The 24,499-nt window shown below is 44.2% G+C and overlaps 1 protein-coding gene across 1 annotated transcript in view; it reads right to left on the bottom strand.

Annotated features, from left to right (window-relative positions):
* TCP11L2 (t-complex 11 like 2) overlaps positions 1-24,047 on the bottom strand; it is a 41,506-nt gene extending 17,459 nt beyond the window's left edge. The window contains exons 1-6 of the mRNA XM_007096461.3: positions 23,961-24,047; positions 15,394-15,578; positions 12,880-13,015; positions 9,146-9,266; positions 7,626-7,846; positions 5,102-5,238 (exon numbers count right to left, since the gene is read on the bottom strand). Of these exons, the coding sequence (XP_007096523.2) occupies positions 5,102-5,238; positions 7,626-7,846; positions 9,146-9,266; positions 12,880-13,015; positions 15,394-15,550 (772 nt within the window). The 5' untranslated portion in view covers positions 15,551-15,578; positions 23,961-24,047. The remainder of the gene's footprint in view (positions 1-5,101; positions 5,239-7,625; positions 7,847-9,145; positions 9,267-12,879; positions 13,016-15,393; positions 15,579-23,960) is intronic.
* Between the last annotated feature and the right edge of the window lie 452 nt (positions 24,048-24,499).

Genomic DNA, 24,499 nt, shown 5'->3' with positions numbered 1-24,499 from the left:
TTTTATGCCTATCAACACCTCACCTCCCTTCTTTTGGTACTGATTTCTTTCTTTCTTTTTTTAAGTAGGCTCCACACCCAACATGGGGCTTGAACTCACAACCTCCAGATCAAAAGTCACATACTCTGCAGACTGAGACAACCAGGTGTCCCTTGGTACTGATTTCTTTGAGAAATCATTTTCCCTCTTTCCATGCTTTCTTTTGTGAATATCAATTAAGAGGCCCCTGACCAGGAAAGCCCCCTGACCCCCTGGGGTTGGCCTAGCAGAATCACATGCCCATCAGACTTTCCTGGGACCTGAAGGGTGACTATAGCATTCGAGGATGGGCCATTTTATTTTCTTTCTTTCTTTTATTTTTAATTTTTTTAATGTTTATTTATTTTTGACAGACACACACACACACACACACACACACACACACACACACACAGTGTGAGTGGGGGAGGGGCAGAGAGAGAGGGAGACACGGAATCTGAAGCAGCCTCCAGGCTCAGCACAGAGCCTGACTTGGGGCTCAAACCCACAAACCACGAGATCATGACCAGAGCTGAAATTGGACACCTAACCCACTGAGTCACCCAGGCGCCCCAAGGATAGCCCATTTTAAAGTACACGTTAACGGTTCTGATGATGGAGCTGGGAACTTTCCCTTATTTTTTCCTGCCCAGGTTCCTGATGCTCTCCTGGTTTCTGGCCTTGTTCAGGCTCAGGTATTTTAGCTTTTTTTGTGAACTGCCCCCGTCCTTCCATTCACTTCCTTTTTTGCCAAGTCAGCCAGAGTTAGTTTCTGTTGCTTGCCATACAACCCAGTTGATGTAACACAAAAGTGAAAAATCCAAAGAAAGCAGCCAAAGCAGCAGCTTGGTTAAATCTTGGCTTGGATGCGGGAGACTTGGCTTCCAGTCCTCGCTCCCCTACTTATTAGGAGCTCTTGTGTTTGGGCAGGCCATCGCTCAGCATCAGTTGGCTCATCTTCAGAATGTTCCGTTAGTAGTCCTTGACTGCCTTGTGTGCCAGGCAAAGACAATCACAATGCAGTTTCATGGGTTTTTGAAAAATATTTACGTCTCGTAGGATTTTTGAAAGAATCACATGAAATGAAGTTCTATGAGAATATTTTATCATATATAAGATATTATCTAAATAAATAAAAACCTTTCCTTGCTGAGTATCTTAGAAATTACCTGTGGTCTGGCCCCCTCGGGGTAATCTGTTACTCTTTCCACAGGTAATTTAGTTGTTGGACCTGATGTGGTCATCTTGTTGATGTTGTACATGTGACCAATCAGTGCCTAAGACTTGTAAATCAGGCAATTACATAAAATCTCTCTGTTGGCAAAATAAAATCTTTTCTGAAATCAGTTCAGAAATCTACAGTACTCCTCTCTATTAACTTTCCAATAATTATTTTATAAAAATCACATACACACAAAAATCCAACTCTTCTGTCCTTCTGCATGTGCCTGTGAGGCTCTTATTTTGATATTAGGGCACAGTGGCCGACTTTTGGCAAAGTGACTTGAGGATATAATTAACAGCTGACATACACTCTGCTTCCTGGACTCTTGATTTCTCTGGGAACATATTTAGAGCTGGGCAATAATGACCTATATGCACAACTGGATATATTCTATTCTTAAATCTCTGGAAATATCCAAGTCAATGTGAAACGTACAAATGCAGGTCACTAAGCCTGAGTTTTTTTTTTTTTTTTTTTATTAAAAAATTTTTTTTTCAACGTTTTTTATTTATTTTGGGGACAGAGAGAGACAGAGCATGAACGGGGGAGGGGCAGAGAGAGAGGGAGACACAGAATCGGAAACAGGCTCCAGGCTCCGAGCCATCAGCCCAGAGCCTGACGCGGGGCTCGAACTCACGGACCGCGAGATCGTGACCTGGCTGAAGTCGGACGCCCAACCGACTGCGCCACCCAGGCGCCCCACTAAGCCTGAGTTTTAAGGACAGAAACAAATCATTTAAGATGATCAAAACTGTCATTCAACCCAATATTAAGGAATTCGCTCCAAATGACAAGCTATCTTGATTCGAGACATGGAGACATTTGCACACACCTGTACACACACATGTACACAGGCACACAAATGAAACCAACCAATAACGTGCTGGAAAGGAAAACACTGCTATGAACATAGTTACCGTAGTTCAGGTTTCAGATTCAGGTTCTATGCAGGGTTCTGTTTCCCTCTCTCCCTTTAGAGCTAAAACAATACAGCCCTGAAGTCACAGAATTTTTGTTGTGGAAGGATGGTTGGAAGTCATCTAGTCATATCCACCACTCAGTGCTAGCGCCCCCTCTGGAGATCCCCCAAAGGCGGTCAGTGTCTCATTTGGAGAGAGGCAGTGCTGCGTAGCGGTTGAGCGTACAAGCTTTGGGGCAGAGACATGCCTGGGTTATCCAGGCTTCAGCAGTGACCTGGGGTAAGTACCTTAACCTCAATTTCTTCATCTGTAAACAGTGAGTGATAATAGTACCAGTTTCACAGGGCTACTGTGAGGCTTGAATGGGCTAATCAGAGTGTTGGCACATAGTAAGGACTTAGCATATAATAAGTGCTCAACAAAATGATAGCTGGCACTGAGTACTATTAGTACTAGAGGGGCCCATTCCAAATTTAAAACAGCTGTAGCTGCTATAAATGTCAAAACTGGCTGCCTGCTACCCCCTCCGTGGATCCTAGTCTGCCCTGCAGAACTTAACCGGAAGTCCCTGATTCAATACCAACAGGGAAGGCAATGCTCACCGCCCAGGCGCATCCCGTTACCAAGCAGAATACACACAGCTTCATGGACGGCTCCTCATGTGACCCTTCGTAACCCATGCCCTCTTCCCCGGACATGCTTCAGGCTCTTGGAGTCCCTTTAAAAGTGGCACTTGTTTGGCTTTGTTTACAATTAAGGCTACCCTACTGACTATCTTAACAGAAAAGCTCCGTCCAAGAGGGGTGGGATGAGGTGGGTGGGTCACCTAACGGCCTTATATTGTGGTTAATTACAGCCCAGAAGCCAGCGTTAAGAGTCTGCCAGTGAAGGAATCAGTCAGCCAGCCTTTTACCAGCTGTGCACCATCTGGCATCTCAGTTTCCTCCCCTGTGAAATAAGGGGTCTAACAGTACCTACTTAACTGAGTAACTGTGAGGATTCATTGAGGTCCTACTTTCTCTACTCCCAGTCTCTCTTGACCCCTCTTCCAGTCCAACTTTAATGCCCACCAGTCCATCGCAACTGCTCCCATCAAGGTTATAAAGGATTCTCATACAGTCATACCCACGGTCAAGCCCTGGCCTCATCTTTCTTGACCACCTAGCAATACATGACGTAGCAGATCATGCCTTCACTGTCTGAACACTTTCTTCACTTGTCCTACAGAACATCACCTGCTCCTGGCTTCCTTCACTTCTCTGGCTGCTCTTTCACAGTCACCTTTGCTGGTTCCGTCCCTTCCTCTTGAGCTCTACTCGTTCCTAGTCTCTTTTGCTGGATCCGTCTACTCTTGTCGATCTCTAGATGCTCTAGAGTTCCAGGTCAGGCCCCTTCAGTATCTACACTCACTCCCAGGTAATTTCACCCAGTGCAATACTGTGGATAAGAGTATGAACAGTGCACACAGACCACCTGGGTGAGTCCCAGCTCCATAACTTACAAGTTGTGTTATGGAGGCAAGTGATCTAACCTCTCTGTGTCTCAGTTTCCTCATCTATAAAATGGGGGGGTAATTTCCTGAAGTTGTCACAAAGATCAAATTAGTTAATACAGGTAAAGTGCTTGGCATATAGAAAGCATTTTATTCATGTTAACTATTATTCAGTTTTGTGGCTTGATCTATCACAAATATACTGGTGAGTCCTGAATGTATATCCCTAGTACCCACCATTCCCCTGAACTCTAGTCCTTTATATCCAAACACCTACCTGACATGCCCATGTTGATGCCATGTAAGGTCTCAAGGTTCATATACGTGAACCTGAACCCCGATCCCATACCATCTCCTTACCTGCCTTCCCCTAGTTGCCCACCCCACTAACAACCATCACTGTTCACCCTACTGCTCACGTGAAAACCTTAGCATCATCACCTCCTCTCCTTTCTCCTCATCCAACTTCCAGCAAATCGTCTTGTTCAACTTTCAAAACACATCCAGAATCTGACCCCGTCTAACTACTTCCACCACTGCCAGGTGAACCATTATTTCTTGCACATGCAGCCACAATACCGCCTACATGGTGCCCCTGTTTCCCTCTCTGCTCCCGTACCATCTATTCTCTCTCTACCCGGGAGCCAGGGCGGTCTTTAAAAATGCAAATCACATGTTGCTCCCCTGCACAAAACTCTCCAATGACTTCCTGTCAACACTTGGAATAAACTCTAAGCTCTCATTTCCTAGCAAGGTTCTGTATGACCCACCTTTGTCTACCTCTTGGCCTCGTCTCCGCCCACTCTCTCCCTGCCTGCTCTACTCCAGCCACACTATCTGTGGTGTGTCTGTCCAACTTCACACACACGCTTCTGTCTCAGCACCTTCGTACCTGCAGCTCCCTCTGGCTGGAATGTTCTTTTCTCACATCTTCATACGCCCCTTCCTCTTCCCTTTGCAAACTCTGCTCAAACGTTCCTTCTTAGAGAGGTCTTCTCATCTCAGTCTACCTTGTCTTAAAAAACACCACCTCCCCCACTCCTGCCCCATTGCTATCTGCCCTTTTTCCTACTTTTCTTCATAGCACTTAACACATCTGACAATACATGCTTATTTGTTTGTCTGTCATGCCTACTAGAATGTCAGCTCCCCAGGGGTCACGACATTGTTTTGTTCACTGCGGTATCCACAGCAACTGGGATCCACAGCAATCCTAGTATCTGGGGCACAGCAAGTGCTCAATAAATATGTATTTTTTAATACATAAAGAAATGAATAGTGCTTGAGACACAGCAAACAGCTATAAATTTGTGATGTCAATTTTAGAAGTTACAAAAATGTTTAACAGAAAAGTCAACATTCTTTAGTGACACTCCTTAAGATACCAAAATATAACGCATCATATTTCCACTTAGTTTCAACATATACACATTATATTGTACTTACTTGGAGTTTCTTCTAAAATTTCTTGGAACTTGGTTCTCTCATAATCCACCAACTGGCGTTGAAGATGTGGTCTAAGACTCCTAATTGTAAAATTGACCATGTCCATTTTCATGAGGTCCAGGACATGAAATATTTGTCTAAAAATTTTAGAGTGAAAATAGTTAAAGAGGTGATTAAGAAATTAAGCTGAAATTCATTAACTGCAATCTATTTTACAGGCTGGAAAATATAAACATCCCCCAAATGGTTTTGAAATTCCAACTGCCATTGGCAAGGCCACTTTTCATAGAAGGCATTACACATGCATCCCAACTTTATTCTTCACAGATCTCAAGAGCATTTGCTTTAGCAAATACAATACCTCCAGCTGATCCATTACACCCAGCAGTGAACTGGTAGACAGCAGAAAGCATAAGCAATGAGTCTTAACAATGAGACAAAGATTCAAGAAGGAATTTTCACTGGAAAGCCCTAAACTTTTAAGGAGTCTGTACATAGTGTACTTGGTTTTTCCTCCTAAGGGAACGTGGGTGGGGTGGGGAGAAAGGAAGAAAAAGGACAGGGAAGTAAGGCACAGGGGAAAAATACTTCAGTTTCGAATTGGGCACGCCTGGGCTCAAATGCAGCATTGCAACTGACCAGCTCTGTGGCCAGGCATAAGTTACTCAATCTCTCCGTGCAAGTTTCCTCATCTGTGCAAGAAGAGACAAGATCAGTCTTGGAGGGATGTTGTAGAGAGTCGATGAGATTATGAACGCATCATGGAGGGAACAGTGGTCCCCAGTAGGTGCTTGATAGATGACCAAGATGAAGACCACAGATGGGATACCACACGTGGGTAATAAGGTAACTCAGAGCATGGATTCTGCAACTGAAGAGTCACTGTATGCCAGAGCTGAACACAACTCTACGGACACATACAGCCCATTTCACCGATGGAGTAAAGTGTGACTTTGAGAGGTTATCGACTTGCCCCAGTTAGTAACGTAAGTTACCTGCTCTACGCATACCAGTTTCCTCCTCCTACCTTTCCAATACTATTACATAAAACTTAATTTTCAACGTGGCTGTATTCACAAAAAAAAAAAAAAAAAGGCGGGGGTGGGGGGAGTTCCTCTCATTGGTGAAAACTATTATAGACTCCTCTTTCCTCTGGGATCACAAAGAAGTTATTGTTTATACAGCCAGAATTAGACCCTTACAATCTTAAAGTATACCTCATTTCCTCAGGGAAGCAGTGGCAGAAATGGTTAGGTGACCACCAAAGGTCTGTGCTCTTTTTCCACAGTATATATTTGTGGCTAGGGAAATGTATTTCCAGACAGCAACCACGTTTCCCAGGCCTCCTTCAAACTAGGTGGGACCACAGGACTGGTTACAGTCAGTGGAATCTGTCTCTTCTGGGCTGAAGAGGTTGAACACTGGGTATGCCTTCCCCGATCTCTTTCCCATTCACTAGCTGAATGTACAGGACTCCAAGGGGCCTTGGGCAACAGTGGGATCAAGGATAGAAGGAACCTGGGTCCCCAAATAACATGTGGAAAGCTGCCTGACCAAGAACCCCTGCTTCAGACTGTGACATGAGAAACTTATACTGGTTAAATCACCAAGAGTTCAGGGGTTATGTGTCATAGCAGCTACCATTACCCTAACTCATAAAGACCTCTTCCTAGATCCTTGACCGGATTAGGTCCCTCTGCTAGAAGCTCTGTTAATCCCCTGTACATCCCCTCCCATAGCACTTACCACAATTGCAATTCCTTGTCCGAGGTCTGTTTTCCCACTGGACTGTAAACTCCCTGGTCAGAGACTGTATCTGTCTTTTTCCTCACTGCATCTCCAGGGCCCCCCACAGACCAACTAACAACTTTGTTAGGTCATTCTATCTGAAAATTCTATGTTCAGGGCAAATGACTGACTTGCTCCTTGCTTCTCTGGTTTCTTCTAGGGTCAAGGATTCCTTTGGAAGACCAGAAATTATTCTGTGTTCCTCAATTCCCACACTTCCCTTTTGTTTTTTTTCAATTTTTTTTTTATTTTTGGGACAGAGAGAGACAGAGCATGAACGGGGGAGGGGCAGAGAGAGAGGGAGACACAGAATCGGAAACAGGCTCCAGGCTCCAGGCTCCGAGCCATCAGCCCAGAGCCTGACGCGGGGCTCGAACTCACGGACCGCGAGATCGTGACCTGGCCGAAGTCGGACGCTTAACCGACTGCGCCACCCAGGCGCCCCTCCACACTTCCCTTTTGAATGAACTGAAAGGTACTCTCAGAAAATGCAAGCCGTGAGCACCTGTCTGGCTCAATCGGTTAAGTGTCTGACTTAGGCTCAGGACATGATCTCACAGTTTGTGGGTTCAAGCCCTGGGTTGGGCTCTGCGTTGATAGCTCGGAGCCTGGAGCCTGCTTTGGATTCTCTGTCTCCCCCTCTCTCTCCCCGTCTTGTGCTCGCTCTCTCAAAAATAAATAAACAAATAAACAAACAAACAAAAAGAAAGAAAATGCAAGCAGGGAAAGTGCTAACCTCAGCACCTCCACGATGTCGTTGGTAGCCTTCAGCTCTCTGATGTCGTCATCTCGCACAGGAGCACAGAGCTTTCCCATGATACTGATGACATAGTTGGCCAGGCCTTGGATGTCAACAGCACTGTGCTCAGCCTGCTGCCTGATTAGGTCTGTGTCTAAAACTTCACAGATCTGGTTGCGAAGCCGGTTGCCACCAGGAGTCAGAAAAGAAAGGAGAATCTACACAGGGAAAGGAAAGAAAAGTTACCGGCATTCTTACGTGAATAAGGGTTGTCATTTTTTATTTCAGTGTCTAGAAGACCAAGCTCCTTGTCCATATTTTAATGCCCTGGGTGCCACAGAAGTCTACACTGACTGGTGGTGGGTCAGAGGAGCACTCCAGTGTCTCAAATCTAAAAAGAAAGCTCTACCTTCTGCATTAAAGCCCCCCTCCAACTTGCCACTACTCATGGGAAGTTACTGAAACTACCAGAATGAGAGCAACTGGCAAGGAAGCAGTATTACTGAAATAACTTCAAAAAGTTTACAAATAAACCACGTAAGGAAGGAATAAGTTGCAGATCATGGCTCCAAAGAACCGTTTAAAAAAGAGCAAATGAGGGGCGCCCGGGTGGCTCACTTGGTTAAGTGTCCAACTTTGGCTCAGGTTATGATTTCACTCTCACGGCTCGTGGGTTTGAGCCCTGCATCAGGCTCTGTGCTGACAGCTCGGAACCTGGAGCCTGGAGTCTGCTTCGGATTCTGTGCCTCCCTCTCTCTCTGCCCCTCTCCTACTCGCACTCTGCCTCTCTCTCTCTCAAAAATAAATAAACATTAAAAAAAAAATTAAAGAAGAGCAGATGGAAACACCCCATGGGCTACGTTAGTATATTTTATGTATAAGGTATTTGTTATATATTCCTCAGGCAACCTATCCTGAGTATTCACCACACAGCAGACACTGTGCTTACACACACAGCACATGGTTAGGAGGACGGGCTCTGAGCCCGAGCACTTCGATTCCAATCCCTCTCCATCCCTCAAAGCTGGGTAACCGTGGGCAAGTGAGGGAACTCAGCTCCTTTTTATTCAGTAAGAGTAACAGTGGTAACTACCTCACAGCATTATGGTAACGATAAATGAATAATCTAGCGTATGGTATAGAGCAAGGGCTTCGTGAATGTTCACTAAAACTCCGCCCTATCATTTAATTCTTACAATTCTCAGAACGCTAAGACTGAAGGATTGGAAAGCTGTTGCTAAACCCATTGCTAAACCAGGTTTCTGGCTCCTGAGTCTGTGCTCTTGACTTGCTGTGACCAACCACTCTGTGTGCTAAGCGTCACCCTGCGCTCGCTCCTTCCACCGCCAGAGTTCCCTTGCCTCCACCCCGCCCCGGGGAAGTGCACTTCGGAAAACACCCTTCCAGTGACCGGACTTACTCAGTTTTCCAAAAAGGATCTCCAGCACCCTTTGAAGGACACAAAAACAGTCTTCGGGGAAAAGAATTACTAATTAATACAGACAACATCAACTTGCCTCTCTGATTTCTTCAAACAGTTTGATGGCATGTTCATACTCCGGAGGCTCGGCATTCAGTTCTGACTGCAAGACGTCCCAGAAGGCCTGGTGGACAATGTGCTTCACTCGACTGGCCAAGCTACAGGAAGGAAATGAATTGTTTTTAAAAATAAGCACTATTTTTCCTGATTATGAAAGAAATGTGCTCATTGTAGAAATCTTACAAAATTAAGGAAAAAAAAAAAACCACCAGAGAATAAAAACGGCCCATAATCTCATTTTAATCTTTTGACATATTTCCCTTGTTCAATGCATGTTTTTATATAGTTGAGAATAATCTATAGGTATAGTATACACTTGTGTCATTTAATATCCTGTCCTAGGAGTTTCCCCTCGACTTTAAAAATGCCTTCTTGCTACAGCTTTCAGTAAGTTCTTAAAATCGTACCTTTAGGAGATGCCATAACTTGCCCAGCTGCTCTTTGGATCTTTAGACGTGTTCTAGATTTTTGGTCTGAGCTATGGAAAAGTTGCTCTTTCCTCAACAGCTAAAGTTTCATTGCACGGAATAGAACAGGTTGGCCCCAAGGAGACATGCATGGGACAGGCTGCCAACCGCAGCTTAGATGTCCCATTTAAAGTTAGCCAGACCACACTGCTGGAATAGGAACCTTCCCAGGAAGAGCTCACAATAGAATAGGTGGCCACTTTGCCTCACCCCTTATGTCACTGCACTAACATAGGTGCACATTTAAATACACATCCCTACTGAACTCCTACACCATTTGGCAACAGTTTTAGGAAAATCACATATTTCCCTGCACTGTACTTACTTAGGTGTCTCCATCCTCTACATAGGGCACACATCTCTCCCAGGCAGAGGCCGTAACTTCTTCTAAGTACCTGCCACTGTACCTAGCACGGTACCTGGCATACAGTGTTTGATGAAGGCATGATAAATGAATTAATAACTTCATAGTTATGCACATGTCCTTATTTTTCCTTTTTAGAGTACAAATAGCTAAACATACAATAATGCCATGAGACATTAAAATCAGCTTTCTGAGGAGTGTGAGTTAAAATTGCTTCCATAACTGCAAATGCTATATTCTACTCAGCAACTTTAAATGTTAAAACTTATTCTAGTTTCCTGACTAGATTTACTCAGCATAAATGCTATTTCTAGTGTTGACCCTCCTGAGCAACTTCAGAACAATGAGAAAGGCAAACACTGCTGGGATGGACTTTCACTCTTGACTTTACCAGCCTTATGTACGTGGCTTGAATGGATCGACCAAGGAAGAGCTATAACTTTATAGCTCCTGCAGGGACATCAGAGTTTAAATGTAAGGTTTCCTAAAGGCTGAAAGATATTTTTCAGCTTTTTAATTTTCTGGAGGATGATGGGGTGGGGGGGGGAGGGGAATGAGATCAATCAAATCATTTACAAGCATTCTTGCTAAGTATCAGAAATCAGACATATTTTGCCAAGTCTTTTCCCCCAAAGACAACATTTAGTAGAATATGAGAGTCAGCCACATTTTAAAAGGTAACAACTTGGCCATTTGTAAAAAGCCATCTGAAAAATCAACAGCTCATAACATGCTATTTTATTTTTAAATAAAGTTAGTTGTCCTAAGTTTGCATTTCGCTTTCCTTGCTCACATTTTCCAGCTAAGGCAGAAAAGGAAGGAGAGAGGTATTCCTATTTCCCAGAGTATCAAAATCCTCATGGTCCAGGCGCTCGGATGCCCATGAGCACGCATTTGAAGCGTTTTAGTCCCCATCACGTCCTTGGGGAACGTGAGGCTCAGAAATGGTCTCAGCAGAGCCAGGATTCAAATCCAGAGTCTGCCTGATCCTCAACTGCTTTTGCTATGGCCTGTATTCACAGCTTTTGAATTTAAAGCACAAATACTCCCACATTGTAAACTTCAAGCATTCATTTTTATTAGTCAGCCAATAAATGTTTATATGACATCCGATATGTGCCAGGCCCTGTTTTGGGTGCTGCGGTTACTGTAGTAAAAAAGAAAGTTGTCTGTTCTCAAAAAGCTTATCTGTTAGCAGGGACAGAAAGACAAAAACAAAACACATTAAAAATGAATAAGGCAATTTCAGAACCATGAGGAAGACAGAGTAAGACAGTGTGGTACACAGTGATGGAGAGGGTGCTGCCTTCACCGGGAGGTTGAAGAACGCTTCCCTAGCACAGTGACCTTTCAGTTGAGACTTGAATGAGGAGAAAAAAAGCAGCCAGTGCAAATCTAGGGGAACAACATTAAAAAAGAAGGAAGAAGGACAAAGTTCCTGGGACAGGATCAAGCCAGTATACTCCGAGGTCAGCAAGGAAGCCAGTTTGGCAGAAATGCAGCAGGCAGGAGGGGCAGGAGTAAAAGACGTGGCCAGGAAGTGGAGCCTTGCTGCCATACTTTCTGCCAAACATATGGGTTTGTAGAAGTTTGGGTTTCTTATTCTAAGTGTAATAGAAAACCACTGAAGGAAATGACCTTCTCTGATTAACCCTTCAGAATGATCACTCTGGCTACTGTGTGAATGGAGAGGATAGACTATGGGGGGCTAAGGACGGAGACAGGGCAACCAATTAGGACTGAAAGAGTAGAGGTCAGACAATGATGGTGGCCTGGCCTAGGGGTGTAGCAGTAGAGCTGGTATGAAGGATTGTGGTGAAATGCAGTTACCATGGAAAACCAAACAGATATACCTATTTTGGCCAGTAATCTTAAAAAATATTAGTGATTATTATGAATAATGTCCTCAGGAGCAGGACTACAAACAATCTGGATTTTAAAGAAGGAAAGTTGTTACGTTTCCTATTTTTCCTGCTTTAAAACAAATAAGCATAAAACCTCTAAATAGAATCAAATATGACATGTTGTCTTAACTGATAGAAGGAATGCCTCTGGATTTATAAATGATACTGTGAGGTTGAAGATTTAATGCCATTATTCATGAGCTAACTTTGCCTCTAAAGATGACTTACCTGTAGTTATGGCCTCAAGCCTTTTCTCTTCTCTGTCCCAGGGGATTTATGAGCCAACAAAGTCAGAGAGGTTGAGGTAGGATATAGGGTGTGGCTCTTACTAAGGGTCCCCGGGTTTTGGGGAGGGGCGGGGACTGAGGTTAACCAGGGGTGCCCATGTAGTTGTGATTCCTACCACCAGACGCTTCTGGATCACCTGTTCTTAGCACTTTGGCAGCTCAGCTACATTGATTTATCTTTTACAACCTGAATATCAGTTTTTAATAAGCCAATCTGCAAACATTTCTTGAGTACGTACTGTATGTCAGGCATTCTGCTAGGCAATGGGGATAGAGCCCCAAATGATATAGATATAGTTCTTCCATTATGGTGTTTTGGTCACATGGGAGAGACAGACACTGAACATAAAGACTTCTTAACAAAGGGAGGCAGAAGGGGCAACAGGAGTCCTTAGGAAGGGGATTTAATGTGGTCTGGTATGCTCAGGAGTGTCAGGAAACGCTTTCCACAGAAAGTGACGTACACACTGAGTTCTAAAATTATGGGTAACATGTACCCTAGAGGAGTGGTTTTGAAAACAAGTATAAGACCTTGTTAGAGAACTAACCAATGTTCACTCTCAGTGGATATTTACAAGACTTCTAGGAATCAGTATGAACGTGTGTGTATGTGTGTGTGTGTGTGTGTGTGTGTGTGTATGTGTGAGGATCTGCAGCTCAGTTTACACACACAAATGCCTCCGGGTTACCTGTTCTCAGGGAGGGCATCTTGTTTCAATTGAAAGTTCTCATTTACAGCAATTTCATGAGCAAGTGTCATGTTTGATAAGTTCCTTGCTGCAGCCATCACTTCGTCAAATGTTACTACCCTGGGAGGGCTTGTTGCTGAAAGAAAAACAAAATCCGGTTCGTGTCATGGAAAAGTTGTCATCCAGTGAAGCCTCCGAATGCAGACAGAGTGTAAGTTATCCCAACATACACATGCAGGGTTTTACAAGTAAGAAGAATACATACTAAATTGGGTAGATTCCTCTGCTTACTTACTACTTAAGACTTCAAAAATTTAAGAACTCCTTTGATAGTTTCAGTTACTCTATTGATAAAAAAATTCTCAAGTGTTTTAGAGACTATCTTATTAATAGAAGCTATTATAAGTTACCTTTCTTTTATTAAATCACCTTATATTTTAGTACCTATTGATATCTGCATTTATTACACGTACTCTGCAGGAACTTGATAAGACTACTTTTATTCTGTAATTCATAACTCATTAATTTAAGCACATTCAAAATGAAATAATGGATTTCTTAAAACTATAACTTCTAAAAGTATAGGTGGTATAGTATAATGCTTGGGTTTGGCTCCAATTTTTACCAATTGGTTGTTATCATTCGACTTCACTAGGTATAACATATGTCCTCATAGGGCTGTCTTGAGGTGATTAGTAAAGAAGAACATAGTAAGAACTTAATAAATGTAGATGATTAAAATAAAATTAATCTGGTAAACTGGATAATCTACTTTTCAGTCAGAAGTAGTAAATAAAGAATTATTCTGATTATTTCTAAAGATTATTCTAGAAAATTGTTCTAATAAGTCATGTCTTTTAAAAATCACTATTGGAACTCTTAGCTTCAATTACTTAAAAATCATTTCCTCAAAAAACAATACTGACTGGCAATATATTGCTACCTAAAATAATTTCTAAAAGAAGAGGAGAAGGAGGAAGAAGAGGAAGACCATGAGGAAGAGGAGGGGGAAGAAGAGGAAAAAATGGTGATATATGGAATTAGCAAAGTCCCTCGTCAAGATGCCTAGGTACCCTGTTGGAGGCATCAACCCCATATATATAATATAAAAAATGACAAAAAGCACAGAAAGCTGGGTGACTGCTAGTTAATTCCTTTCCCAATTCTCTGGCTCATTAAGATTCTTCTCAAAAATGTCTGTACTCTGGGGTCCAATAATCCAATTGTATCCAAAGGAATTCCTGGAAAGGCTTTATGTACCATAAAGCACTATTCGTAACAGCCAAAAAAAAAAAAAAAAAAAAAAAAGGAAATTAACTAAATGTCCAATGATAAATCAATGATTAAATAAATTTATTATATAGTCATTTGATGAAGTAATTTACATTTTTTTAATTTAAAACAATTTTTTTTTTTATTTTAGAGAGAGAGAGAGAGCAGAGGAGAGGGATAGAGGGAGAGAATCTTAAGCAGTCTCCAAGTTCAATGTGGAACCCTACATGGGGCTCAACCCCATGAACCGTGAGATCATGACCTGAGCAGAGATCAAGAGTCAGACACTTAACTAACTGAGCCACCCAGGCACCCCTAAATGTTTTAAAAGTATATCCTCATAGGTAAACGTTTAAATTATAATTCTAAGTGAAAACAGTCTACACCTACATATACACATGTGTCAATGTGAAAAGTGAATGTGACAAAGTGCTGCCAGCTGTTGCTTTTGGGTGATATAGGCAAAATCTTCTTTTCTCTACACTCATGTACTTTCCACATGTTTTAAAAATGAGATTGCACAAATTTAAACACAAATGAACAAACTTTTTGAAGTGGGCATTTGATTATGTTGTTGTTTCTTTCTACATTTGCTTTGTCTTTTAAGATGTTACATTTCCTATACAAGATGTCAATTAAAAAGCTAAAAAAGAAAAAGAAAAAACACTGGTTTTACACACCTTTATAGCTGTCACACACAAAAGGGGAAAAAGACGTCTCCTGCACTGTGGCCACTTTTTAAACTCTTTCTTACGCCCCTGGTGTAGTAATTCTCCTCGTGGCTACTTTTCTGGGGTGATTTGCACAACAGTTTTTGAAATCAGTAGGAAACCCTTTAGATTATTTCACTTCCTGCCTGACCCTTGAATTGGGGCATGTTTCCTTTCATTTAGATCGGCAATGATTAGAGAAGACCAATTTGAATTTATCCTTGAATGTGTCCAAGAAGTGATCTCAAGAGGGAGTGGCTTTCCACTGCTTAAGAGAAAAGACAGGTGGGGTTTATGGACCTGATTTATAGTCAAAGCAAAGCATATCAGAGACTGTAATGAAAATAAAAATGGTTAGGTGGTAAACGTTAGTGGCTACTTACTTCTGCCTTTGCAGTGCTATTATGGTACATCTAGAAACCGGGGGAGTCTATACTTTGCTCTCATTCATTTAGGAGTTTTAAAATCCAGCACACATGTCTAGAACCACCTCCCCTCGGCCACCCCTAGCCCCTGCTCCCCGTCAGCTTACAAGCAGGAGAGCTGGATTTGCTGGAAGAGTCGCTCGTAAAACTCTGCCTGGAGCACTCAGAGTCACTGAGGGAAGCCATGCTTTCGGAAAACCGGGAAGAGTCTGAATCGCTTGGCTGATCTTCACCCACACATTGCTTCTCACCATTGAAGGGCATTTTGTGTCACGCGAGTGTGGGATAACACCTGCATAGACAAACAGACCCTGTGTCAACACTCTGTGGGGCTTCCACTAGCATCCCGGATGCTTCTTCCAACATAGACGGCTTTGCCCACACGTGTCATGGTGTTGGAAAGGCCCCAGAAGATAACCTCTCCTTTCCCATAGCAGCCCGGCCAGGCCACCAAGACAGCCTTCCAGAAAAGGGACCCCATAGCCCTGAGTGGGAACTTACTCAGGACAGACGCAGTGTGAATGAGGAGCAGCTCTCAGCAATAACAGATCCCTTAAAAGTGTACAGAAGACACACAATCTCTCTCTTCCTGGGTTGCTAAAACATGGCAAGTTAAGAGTATGAGAGGATGGGGCACTGGGGACAGACCACCTAGGTTAGAAGCTGCTGCTGTCTTTTGCCATGTGCCCTTGGGAAAGTCACTTACTTACCCACCTACCTCATGAGTAAAACTGGGCTGAAAGACTGAATTTATAGGGTTCAGTCTTGAAGATTAAATAGGATTAATCTTAGTAAAGTACTTAGCATGGCACTCACATTGTAGCTATTCTTACTGTTCCTTTGGCTTTGTTTTAAATAAAATAGTTTTGAAATCAGCCTCTTTGGTTCCTTATGAGCCCCTTGGGGAAGGGAGAAGACTAATTAAAATCTCTGGCTGGCAAGTCTGCACGTTCTCCATTTTCCCATGGACTGCCATCATATAAAGACTAAAGCCTGACCCTGGGTCTGCATTTGACAGTCGACTAAGGACCCACTACCACCCCATGAACAAACAGGCATCAAAGATCCTGATTCACAGGTCGGTGGAACAGACTTCGGGACAAGGGGACTTACCATGCCGTAAAACCAGTCCCTTGACTCTATCTACATCCAGTGCTATTCTGGAACATCAGATTGCCTCCCAGACAAAGGCAGGGCACTTGGGCCCAGTCACCCTCTAGAAAGGGGATCCTGGGCACATGGGATACCCTGGCCTAAGCCCAGGAGGCTCAACTAAAGCCCAGCAGGCACTGACTCTGATATGTGTGGCGTTAGCTGAAACAGAGAAGAAACTTGGGCCCGAGGAGGAAGGCACCTCAAATCCTGAATAGACAATAACGATAGTAAGGATTCACTGAGTCTCTTTAAATCTGAACCAGCCCAGGCAATGAGGTATACAGAGCTTTGAAAGCCGCAAGAACTTGAAACCACGGCTGCACATAGTATGTCTGGAAATCCTGAGCAGTTTCTTCAAATGATTCCTTATATATATTGAGTGCGCACTGTGTAGCAGCACAGGGAAAGGTAACAGTGAATGGAAGAGACAAGGTCCTACTCCTCTGTCTCTGAAGTCCAGTCACCTACAACTGTGTGTGCCAGAGGCCAGAACGTGAGAAAAGGGGAAACAAGGCATTGGGGAAGCACAAGGAGAGGCCGCATGGGACTATGGGGGAATCTAGCCTTTGTTGAGAGACATGGTGCCATTTTTTTAATCCCGTGTGTGGTAACAGAGACAAGGATGAACCTGAGAGGGACTTATTAAAAGGTCAAATGCCCAAGGGCATTTGCCCCTGGCCTCCCTTAAACAACTTTCTTCAGTCCTGCCAGTTGTAAAAGTGTGCCCTTGCTCGGCCCATCATTTTCACAAACAGAAAAGCGCTAATTGGAGGCTGACTGTGCCAGGAGTTGAGTGAAGCCGCCAGGAAGCTACCATGTAGAGATAGTTGCCTTATCCTAGGGTCCCAACGCCAACTACCACGAACACAGGCTATAAGATAACCTGGACCCTTGCAACTCCAGTGGGGAAATAACCTCCTTTACCACAGGCAAGCTAGATTCTACTTGAGTTTTTTGTTTTTTTAATGTTTATTTTTGACGGAGAGGAGAGAGAGAGAGAGAGAGAGAGAAGGGGCAGAGAGAGAAGGAGAAAGGATCCAAAGCAGGGTCTGTGCTGAGAGTGGAGAACCCAATGCAGGGCTTGAGCTCACAAACTGTGAGACCATAACCTGAGCAGAAGTCGGCTGCCTGACCAACCACCCAGGTGTCCCATTTCTATTTGAGCTTTAATTCCCATCTGCTGGGGGAAGGGAATAGAGGACAGAAGAAAGGGATCTGCCCTAACTCTTCCACTGCCACCAAACCCCAATCCTAAATGGAATACTTGCCCTTTCCTCTAGATTTCTCTCTCTCTCTCTGCCAACATTTTATGTCTCACTGATGGCATTTCTTGAAAATGCTACCTTCCTCAGGAAGCCTTTACCCTCTGGCCAGAGTGAATGACAGACACTCTTCTTTGTACATCTGCAACACACGTCCCGTATCTCCACCACAGAGTCGAGTCCCTTGTACAGCTATTTTCCTCCCATGGCTACTTCTGACTCTCCTTAATAAGGCAGGGCCTGTGTCTCGTCCATCGCCAGTGTCAAGTACGTGACAAGTATTCACTTGGTGTCAGCTGAATCGGAATCATTGAATCCCATTTGGTACAGCTTCAACCAGAACATTCGCAAACTGATATCACACACTTGCAGGCCTTGTACTGTGACAGTTCAAGCACTGGAGCAGGGAACCTACCACCTAAACTTTCTTTAGTAGGTGTAAGACTCAATATTCCCTGGTCCTGGCCATGCTCTTATTGATCTTAAACTTGGTTTCCGTCTTATTATTTTTTGCAGTAATTCCACTATAACAACTGTGCTCTGTATGCTCTACTCTTAATTTTCCTTCACTTTGGCTGTTTTTCCAAGTAAAGGTGAATAAAAGCTTTCATCCGTTGGAATTTATGAACTAGGTTAATAGTTATAACTGTCCATTTCATTTTTCTACTCCAGCCGAACAGCACACTTTGTAGGTTCCTTAATTGTGTTTAACAAGGCAGCAAAGTACAAAGGTTCAAAAATAAAAAGATGTAGGCTAGGAGTTATAAGTCTAGAGTCTGAGGCTTGGGTCTGTCATTAATTTGCTGTGTGACTTTATGCACATCACATCGGCTCTCTTCACCTCATTTTTCTGAGCAGGTTGGGCTGGCTGTAAGGTCCCTTTCAACTAGGAATTGCTAAAATGCTATAAACCCAGAGTTCCATGAGGCTTCACTGGAAGTTCTGAGACATTAAATGTGCTTACAGCAGACATACTTAATGTGCAACTATGCTTCCTTCCAACAATTCACTGGAAGTAGAGTTTCTGGCACAGGGGATGCAACAGAAAACATAAAATAAAAGCTTCAAAATGTTTAGAAACTCTTGTTTGGTTGGCAGAAGCCTCCACAGCACAAATGGGCTTTAGTGCATCCAAGGAGAAGCTTTTCTTTGAAGCCCAAATGCCCATTATTATTCTATAAGGAAACTGCTGTTTTCTTAAGGCATACTAATAACACCCAATGCATAGGGCAAGTGTGAGACTTCATTTAGTCAGTATATATAGAGTGCTTGGAACAGTGGCTGACACAGAGAAAACTGGATACAGATGATGACTATTATTAGTATTATTTGCATTTTTTCTTGTTACTATCATCATCATTTCAGGCATTAAAAACTACTCTAGAGGGGAGAACTGTTTTATCCCATGATGATAAAATAACACTGCTAGTTAACCCAGGACAGAACTTTTGCGCTTGTCTGAAATACAAAAGCTAAAAGCAAATGGCCCATCCCAGTGTAAATGGTCTTCTGCAAGTTCCTTCACATCTGTTTTTACTTTTCTTGGTCTCGGGTTACCATATAAGTCATCTGGGGACAAAGCTACTTGACTCAAAAGGCCTTGAGGGTAATTAGACTGCTTTAAAAACTATTTTGGATTCTTACAACAGTGATAATAAAACCAGTCTATTTCTTTAAGAGAGGTAATGTTTCTCATACCAACAAACTTAGATCTACTTAAACTTCACCGCTGGGAATTACAAGCAAACCACACAGCTTTTCAGAAACACCACTTCTCATCCTACCTGGAGGATTTACTTACTGGCCAAAGGTAAAGTCAAAGGTGAAAGCAGCATATAACTCCAAGCACAGCCTCCAATACTATAGTGGGTCACCATCAAGGAGAATAATCACATTTTTCATTGCACTGTTCTTCATTTAATAATAATAAATTCAATATTATGGAACTCCTTCCAAGACCAATGACTGGGATGCAGCAGACACTTAAACATTTATTGTTGAATGAATGGCAATATGACCACTGACATTTTAGAGAGAAGGGAAATGGGTGCAAGAACCTGAAGGGGATAGTCCTATGTCCCACCACAGATGGAGGCGAAATGGGTTGATTCCTTAGCCTGTGTCCACACTACCAACTTCACTTCTTTATTTCCTTTTTGTAGCAGACTCATCTGCAAATGGTCCTGCATGGGTTCAGGATTATAAAGATCCACCAGTGACAACGCAAATGTCCACGTCCAAGAGGCAAAAACACTGGCTCTGGAGTCAGGTGGACTGGGTTCTTGATCCTGATTCTTGATATTTACTGACTGGAGAGAGGGAACTCCGGTTTGCCATTTGCAAAATGGGGATATTAATACATCTGCCTCATAGAATTGCTGTGAAGATGAACTGAAATAGTCTATGTCAAGTACTTGAGCTCCTAGTAAGTGCTTGACAGCCAACTATTATTTTATTACCACTAGAAGAGATTATGATTTCCAAACATGTCAATGTCATAAAAACAAAGAAAGGCTGAGGACATGTTCCGGATGAAAAGAGACTTGACAATTGAGTGTAACAGATGATCCCAGACTGGATCCTGTACCAGAGGGAAAAAAAATGCTATTACTGGGTCAAATGACAGCAGGTAACAATACCTGAACCTACTGTCTGTGTAACAATGTTAATTTACTAAAGTTGATACATGTACTGTGATTATATATTTAGGAATTAAAGGCCATGATGTTTGCAACTTTCTCTCAACTAATTTAACGAGAGAGAAAAAGAGAAAACAATAAAGCACTGCAGCAAAATGTTAACAGGTGATTATGAGTAAAAGGTAGACGATAGGGAGTTCTTTGTACAGTTCTTACAACTTTTTCTGTAAGTCTGAAATTATTTCCAAGCGGAAAATTAAAAGAGAAGTACTAAACCAAAATTTCAAGTCTAATTCAGAACAGTCTGGGCTCCTGCAGTTTTTAGATTTTGATTGTTCCCACCGCTGGGATAGCTTAGATACCACTCTATTACAAAAGCTCTTCTAGACAGACTTGTCCCAATGTCCTTCTTGAACAGTGCCTAGAGAATAAAACAGGAAATAGGCCAGAGCCCTTCAGAAGAGGCAAAATAAATCATCCCTTTTAAGAGCTCATCTCCAGGTGGTTTCCCTTTTCTTAAGAAGTTTCCTGGCAATGGTTTATATTCCTCTGTGATCTGGCCTCTACGCACCTCATCCTGTATCACTCTCCCCCTAACCCTTCCTGCTACAGACACAATGGCTTTCTTCAGGTTCCTCAGACCTGCCAAACTCCCCATTCTGGAACATTTGCACCTGCTAGAGTCTCTCCGCATCCCGTGCCCCCCACGCCACGCCCCAGCATGATCTCCCCGATCTCCACGTGATTGGCTCCTTGTTGTCATTCAGATTTGAAATTAAATGTTACAACTTCAAAGTGACCTTCCCTGATATCCCCACTCCATCTAAATCAGCCAACTAGAGCTAGGAACACTTCCTGGGATAGAGGGGGAGCTCAAGGAATATCGTTGATGAACAAATTAGGCCACACTCCTATTCATATTACCACTTAGGTTTTCCTTCTCTCCTGCCTCACTCACATTGCTCATATTCCCATTATGCAGTCACTTAAAGTACTATAGTTGCTGTTTACATAACTGGCTCCCCACTAACTTTTAAGCTGCTTACAGGAAGGGCTGTCTCCCCTTTCCAATTCCAAACACATTTTCCAGGCACCAATAATTCAAACCAGCAGAGACTTACAGTTCCAGAGCTTAAAGCAATGTTTACATCGTGTCTTTCCATTCTCTTAATGCTCATTGATAACAAATAATAACAATCAGAGCTAATAGCTATTGTGTGCTTATTATGTCCCAGCCCCCATAAGCATTTGAAGTGTTTTATCTCCTTGAATCATTATAACCTTGCTAGCTAAGGTACTGCTATTATCCCTATTTTATATATAAGAACCTGAGGCTCAGAGAAGTTAAATTACTTGCTTTAGGGGTCACAGCAGTGGCAGAGGCACAACTCTAATCGAGGTCATGGATCCCTAAAGCCCATACTTTCTACCACTCTAGGATGGCTGGAGAAAATGTAGTGTGTTGTTCATTCTTTCCATTCTCTGTCTGCCAAATCGATCTACCCAACACCACGTGGACACTTACATATGTGGTAACGAGCTGACCTTACCCCGGGGTGGCTGCTCAAAGTGCTATACCATGAAGGGCATCACTGAAAGAGTCTATTATCCAAAACAATTCTCAACCACCCCACTAGAGTAAAGGAAAATCCTCTATCAGGGAGCCGTTCTTTAAGCACTGCAAAATCCCTAGTTAAAACTCAAATATCATCAGAAGTCTTCACTGCTTACAACTAGTATCAAAAACATTTTGAAGTGAACTACACAGATTTTCCAACAACGCCCTGTATGAGGAATGGAGACCATCCGGTTAAGGCTGAGTGGTGGAAATGAGAAATTTCACGAACTATCTAGTGGATGTCATCCTTGAAGACCAGATCAAGGTCACACGCAAAGACAAGCATTCACATATGTGTAGTAAAGGGCAAGGAGTCAGAGGAATAAGACTGGGCTCTGAAGGAAAAAAAAAAAATTGTAGATGGTAGGGAACATCTCCATCTTCTGCAAAACGCTGCTTTAGAACCAGGCCCAGCCAGCAGCGCTAAAAAGTTATTCATATGCAGCAAGGCATAAACCACAGAGCAGAGAGATAGGTTCCTGCTCCATTCAGCTACAGAATGCTGGTCTTCATCAAATTAGAGCCAACAAAGAGCTAGATAAAAGCCAACAAGCCAGTCATTGTCTAAGAAAACAGATGTTCACGAAACACATAACATGACAGCATCAGGGGGAAGGATTTCTAGGCACTTTTCACACTTGGAAACACTTTTCCTCACACCCCTGGCTGGTCTGTTTTAGTACCTGTGCTTCCTCCTCTGGGGGCCCCAAACCCTCACAAAATGGCATTGAAGCTGCTTCCACATGTGACTGGGTATCTTCAGCCCTGGGCCACTGCATGTGAGGCAACCTCCACCGGCTGCCAGAATGATGGATGAAATCCCTGGAGGCAAGAGGAAAAGGCAGGCACAGAGCCTCCTAAAGTGGGAACCACAGCGATAACCTGGTTATGGTAGCAAAGAGCAAGGTCTCTGGCTGGGCTGCAGACCATGGGGCCCATAGGGATCTTGGGGGCTGAGGGGCCCACTGGGGACAAGGACAACTTGTCTGGTTTCTCAAGGTTAATGTAACAGAACAACCACCTAAGATAATTATTTCCCAAACTTCAGTCATTTGGGTACCACTGCTGACGCCTGTTTCCACATCTCTACCCTAATTTGTCAATCACTGCTATGTTGACTAGATTTTTGCATTTGAATACTTTTATTTTAAAAGGAAACTTTAGATCATTGTGAAATCGCTCCTTTAATGGAACAGCTTTTCCAAATACTAACGAAAACACGTAACCATGCTCGTCCACGTGCCACCTCCAATCTGCGCTGTCCGTCCACCCACCCCATGGAGCCACCCAGAGGAGCAGTTTGGGGAAGCACAAGCCATCCCCGAGAGGCCAGGGGTTCGAGCCCGGGCCCGACTGGCATCTCCCGCCTCTTCCCCCAACTGACCGTAGAGGGACGCCCCAGGAGTCTGCACACCCCCAGGCCAATCCTCCAGCCCCCCCTCCCCTCCAGCAGCACGCTTCCTGTCAAAACAAACCCTTGGGGGAGGGGACGGCGGAGGCCGAGCAGAGTGCCTGGGAAACCCCGGCAACAAACCCCAAACACACGCTTCGAGCCGCGCCCAGCCCCCACCGCAGCCCGGCTCGCCCACCCCAGATGGGCAGGGGGTCGCAGGCGAGGCGGGCACCTTCCCGGGGCCCGGATGGTGGAAAGCTGTTCGCAGCGCGGTCGCTGGCACGGATCCAGCAGGTTGTAAACGGCGGCCAAGCGGCCGCGACCCCGCAGCCTCCGGGGCCCGAAGCCCGCGGCCACCCTGACACCCGCCGCGGCCACTCTGTACCCGCTCCCCGCTCCCACGCGGGATGGCGGTTTGAGGTCAAACAAGGAGATGGGGGGAGCAAGAAGCGGGACTTTAACGCCCCCTGGCACCGGCGTCCCAGGACAGAGTTCCGAGGTGGGTTGGGGGAGGCCCTCGGCTGCCCTGTGGCGAGATGTCCTCGTCCACCGACCCGGGTCCGGCACCTCAGAACCCGCGACCCCCTCCCCCGGGATGGATACGCACCGGGTCTGGCGCGGAGACAGGTGGAGGAGAAAGGCGACTGAGTGAGCCTGGATCAAGGATCTCTGGTGTCCCCTCACCGAACACCGCTCAAACACCTCGAAAACTCACTCACCAGTCCAACAACCCCCAACCTCCCCGCCCCCCTCCCCCCCCACGCGGTATTTAAAGGGCCGGGAGGGACTTCGAAGAGTCAGCCTAGGCGTAGCAGTGTAACCGGCGAGAGGGGGAAGACGGACCACGGGAGAGGGGGAAATCCAAGTCACTTCAAGCTCCGATAGCAGAGCTCTGACAGATTTGATTTACTACCGAACATTTTTCCTCACGTTCGCATGAAAGAGGCCGAGAAGAGCTTGGATTGACGGTGTTTTGCATGCCAGAGGAAACGGGCCCCCCCCACGGGCTTCAAGTGGTGCAGTCCGGGGAACTGCTAGGGGCGGGGAGAAAAGTGTTTACGGAACTGGGACAGCCGTGCCGCTGGGAGCTCCCGGAGATGGAGGCGGGGCTGTCGGGAGCTGGGGGCGGGGCCTAGGAAGGGGAGT

The sequence above is a fragment of the Panthera tigris genome, chromosome B4 (assembly GCF_018350195.1).
Source record: "Panthera tigris isolate Pti1 chromosome B4, P.tigris_Pti1_mat1.1, whole genome shotgun sequence".
In the NCBI taxonomy this organism is placed as follows: domain Eukaryota; kingdom Metazoa; phylum Chordata; class Mammalia; order Carnivora; family Felidae; genus Panthera; species Panthera tigris.
This window is presented reverse-complemented; position numbering and strand designations above follow the sequence as displayed.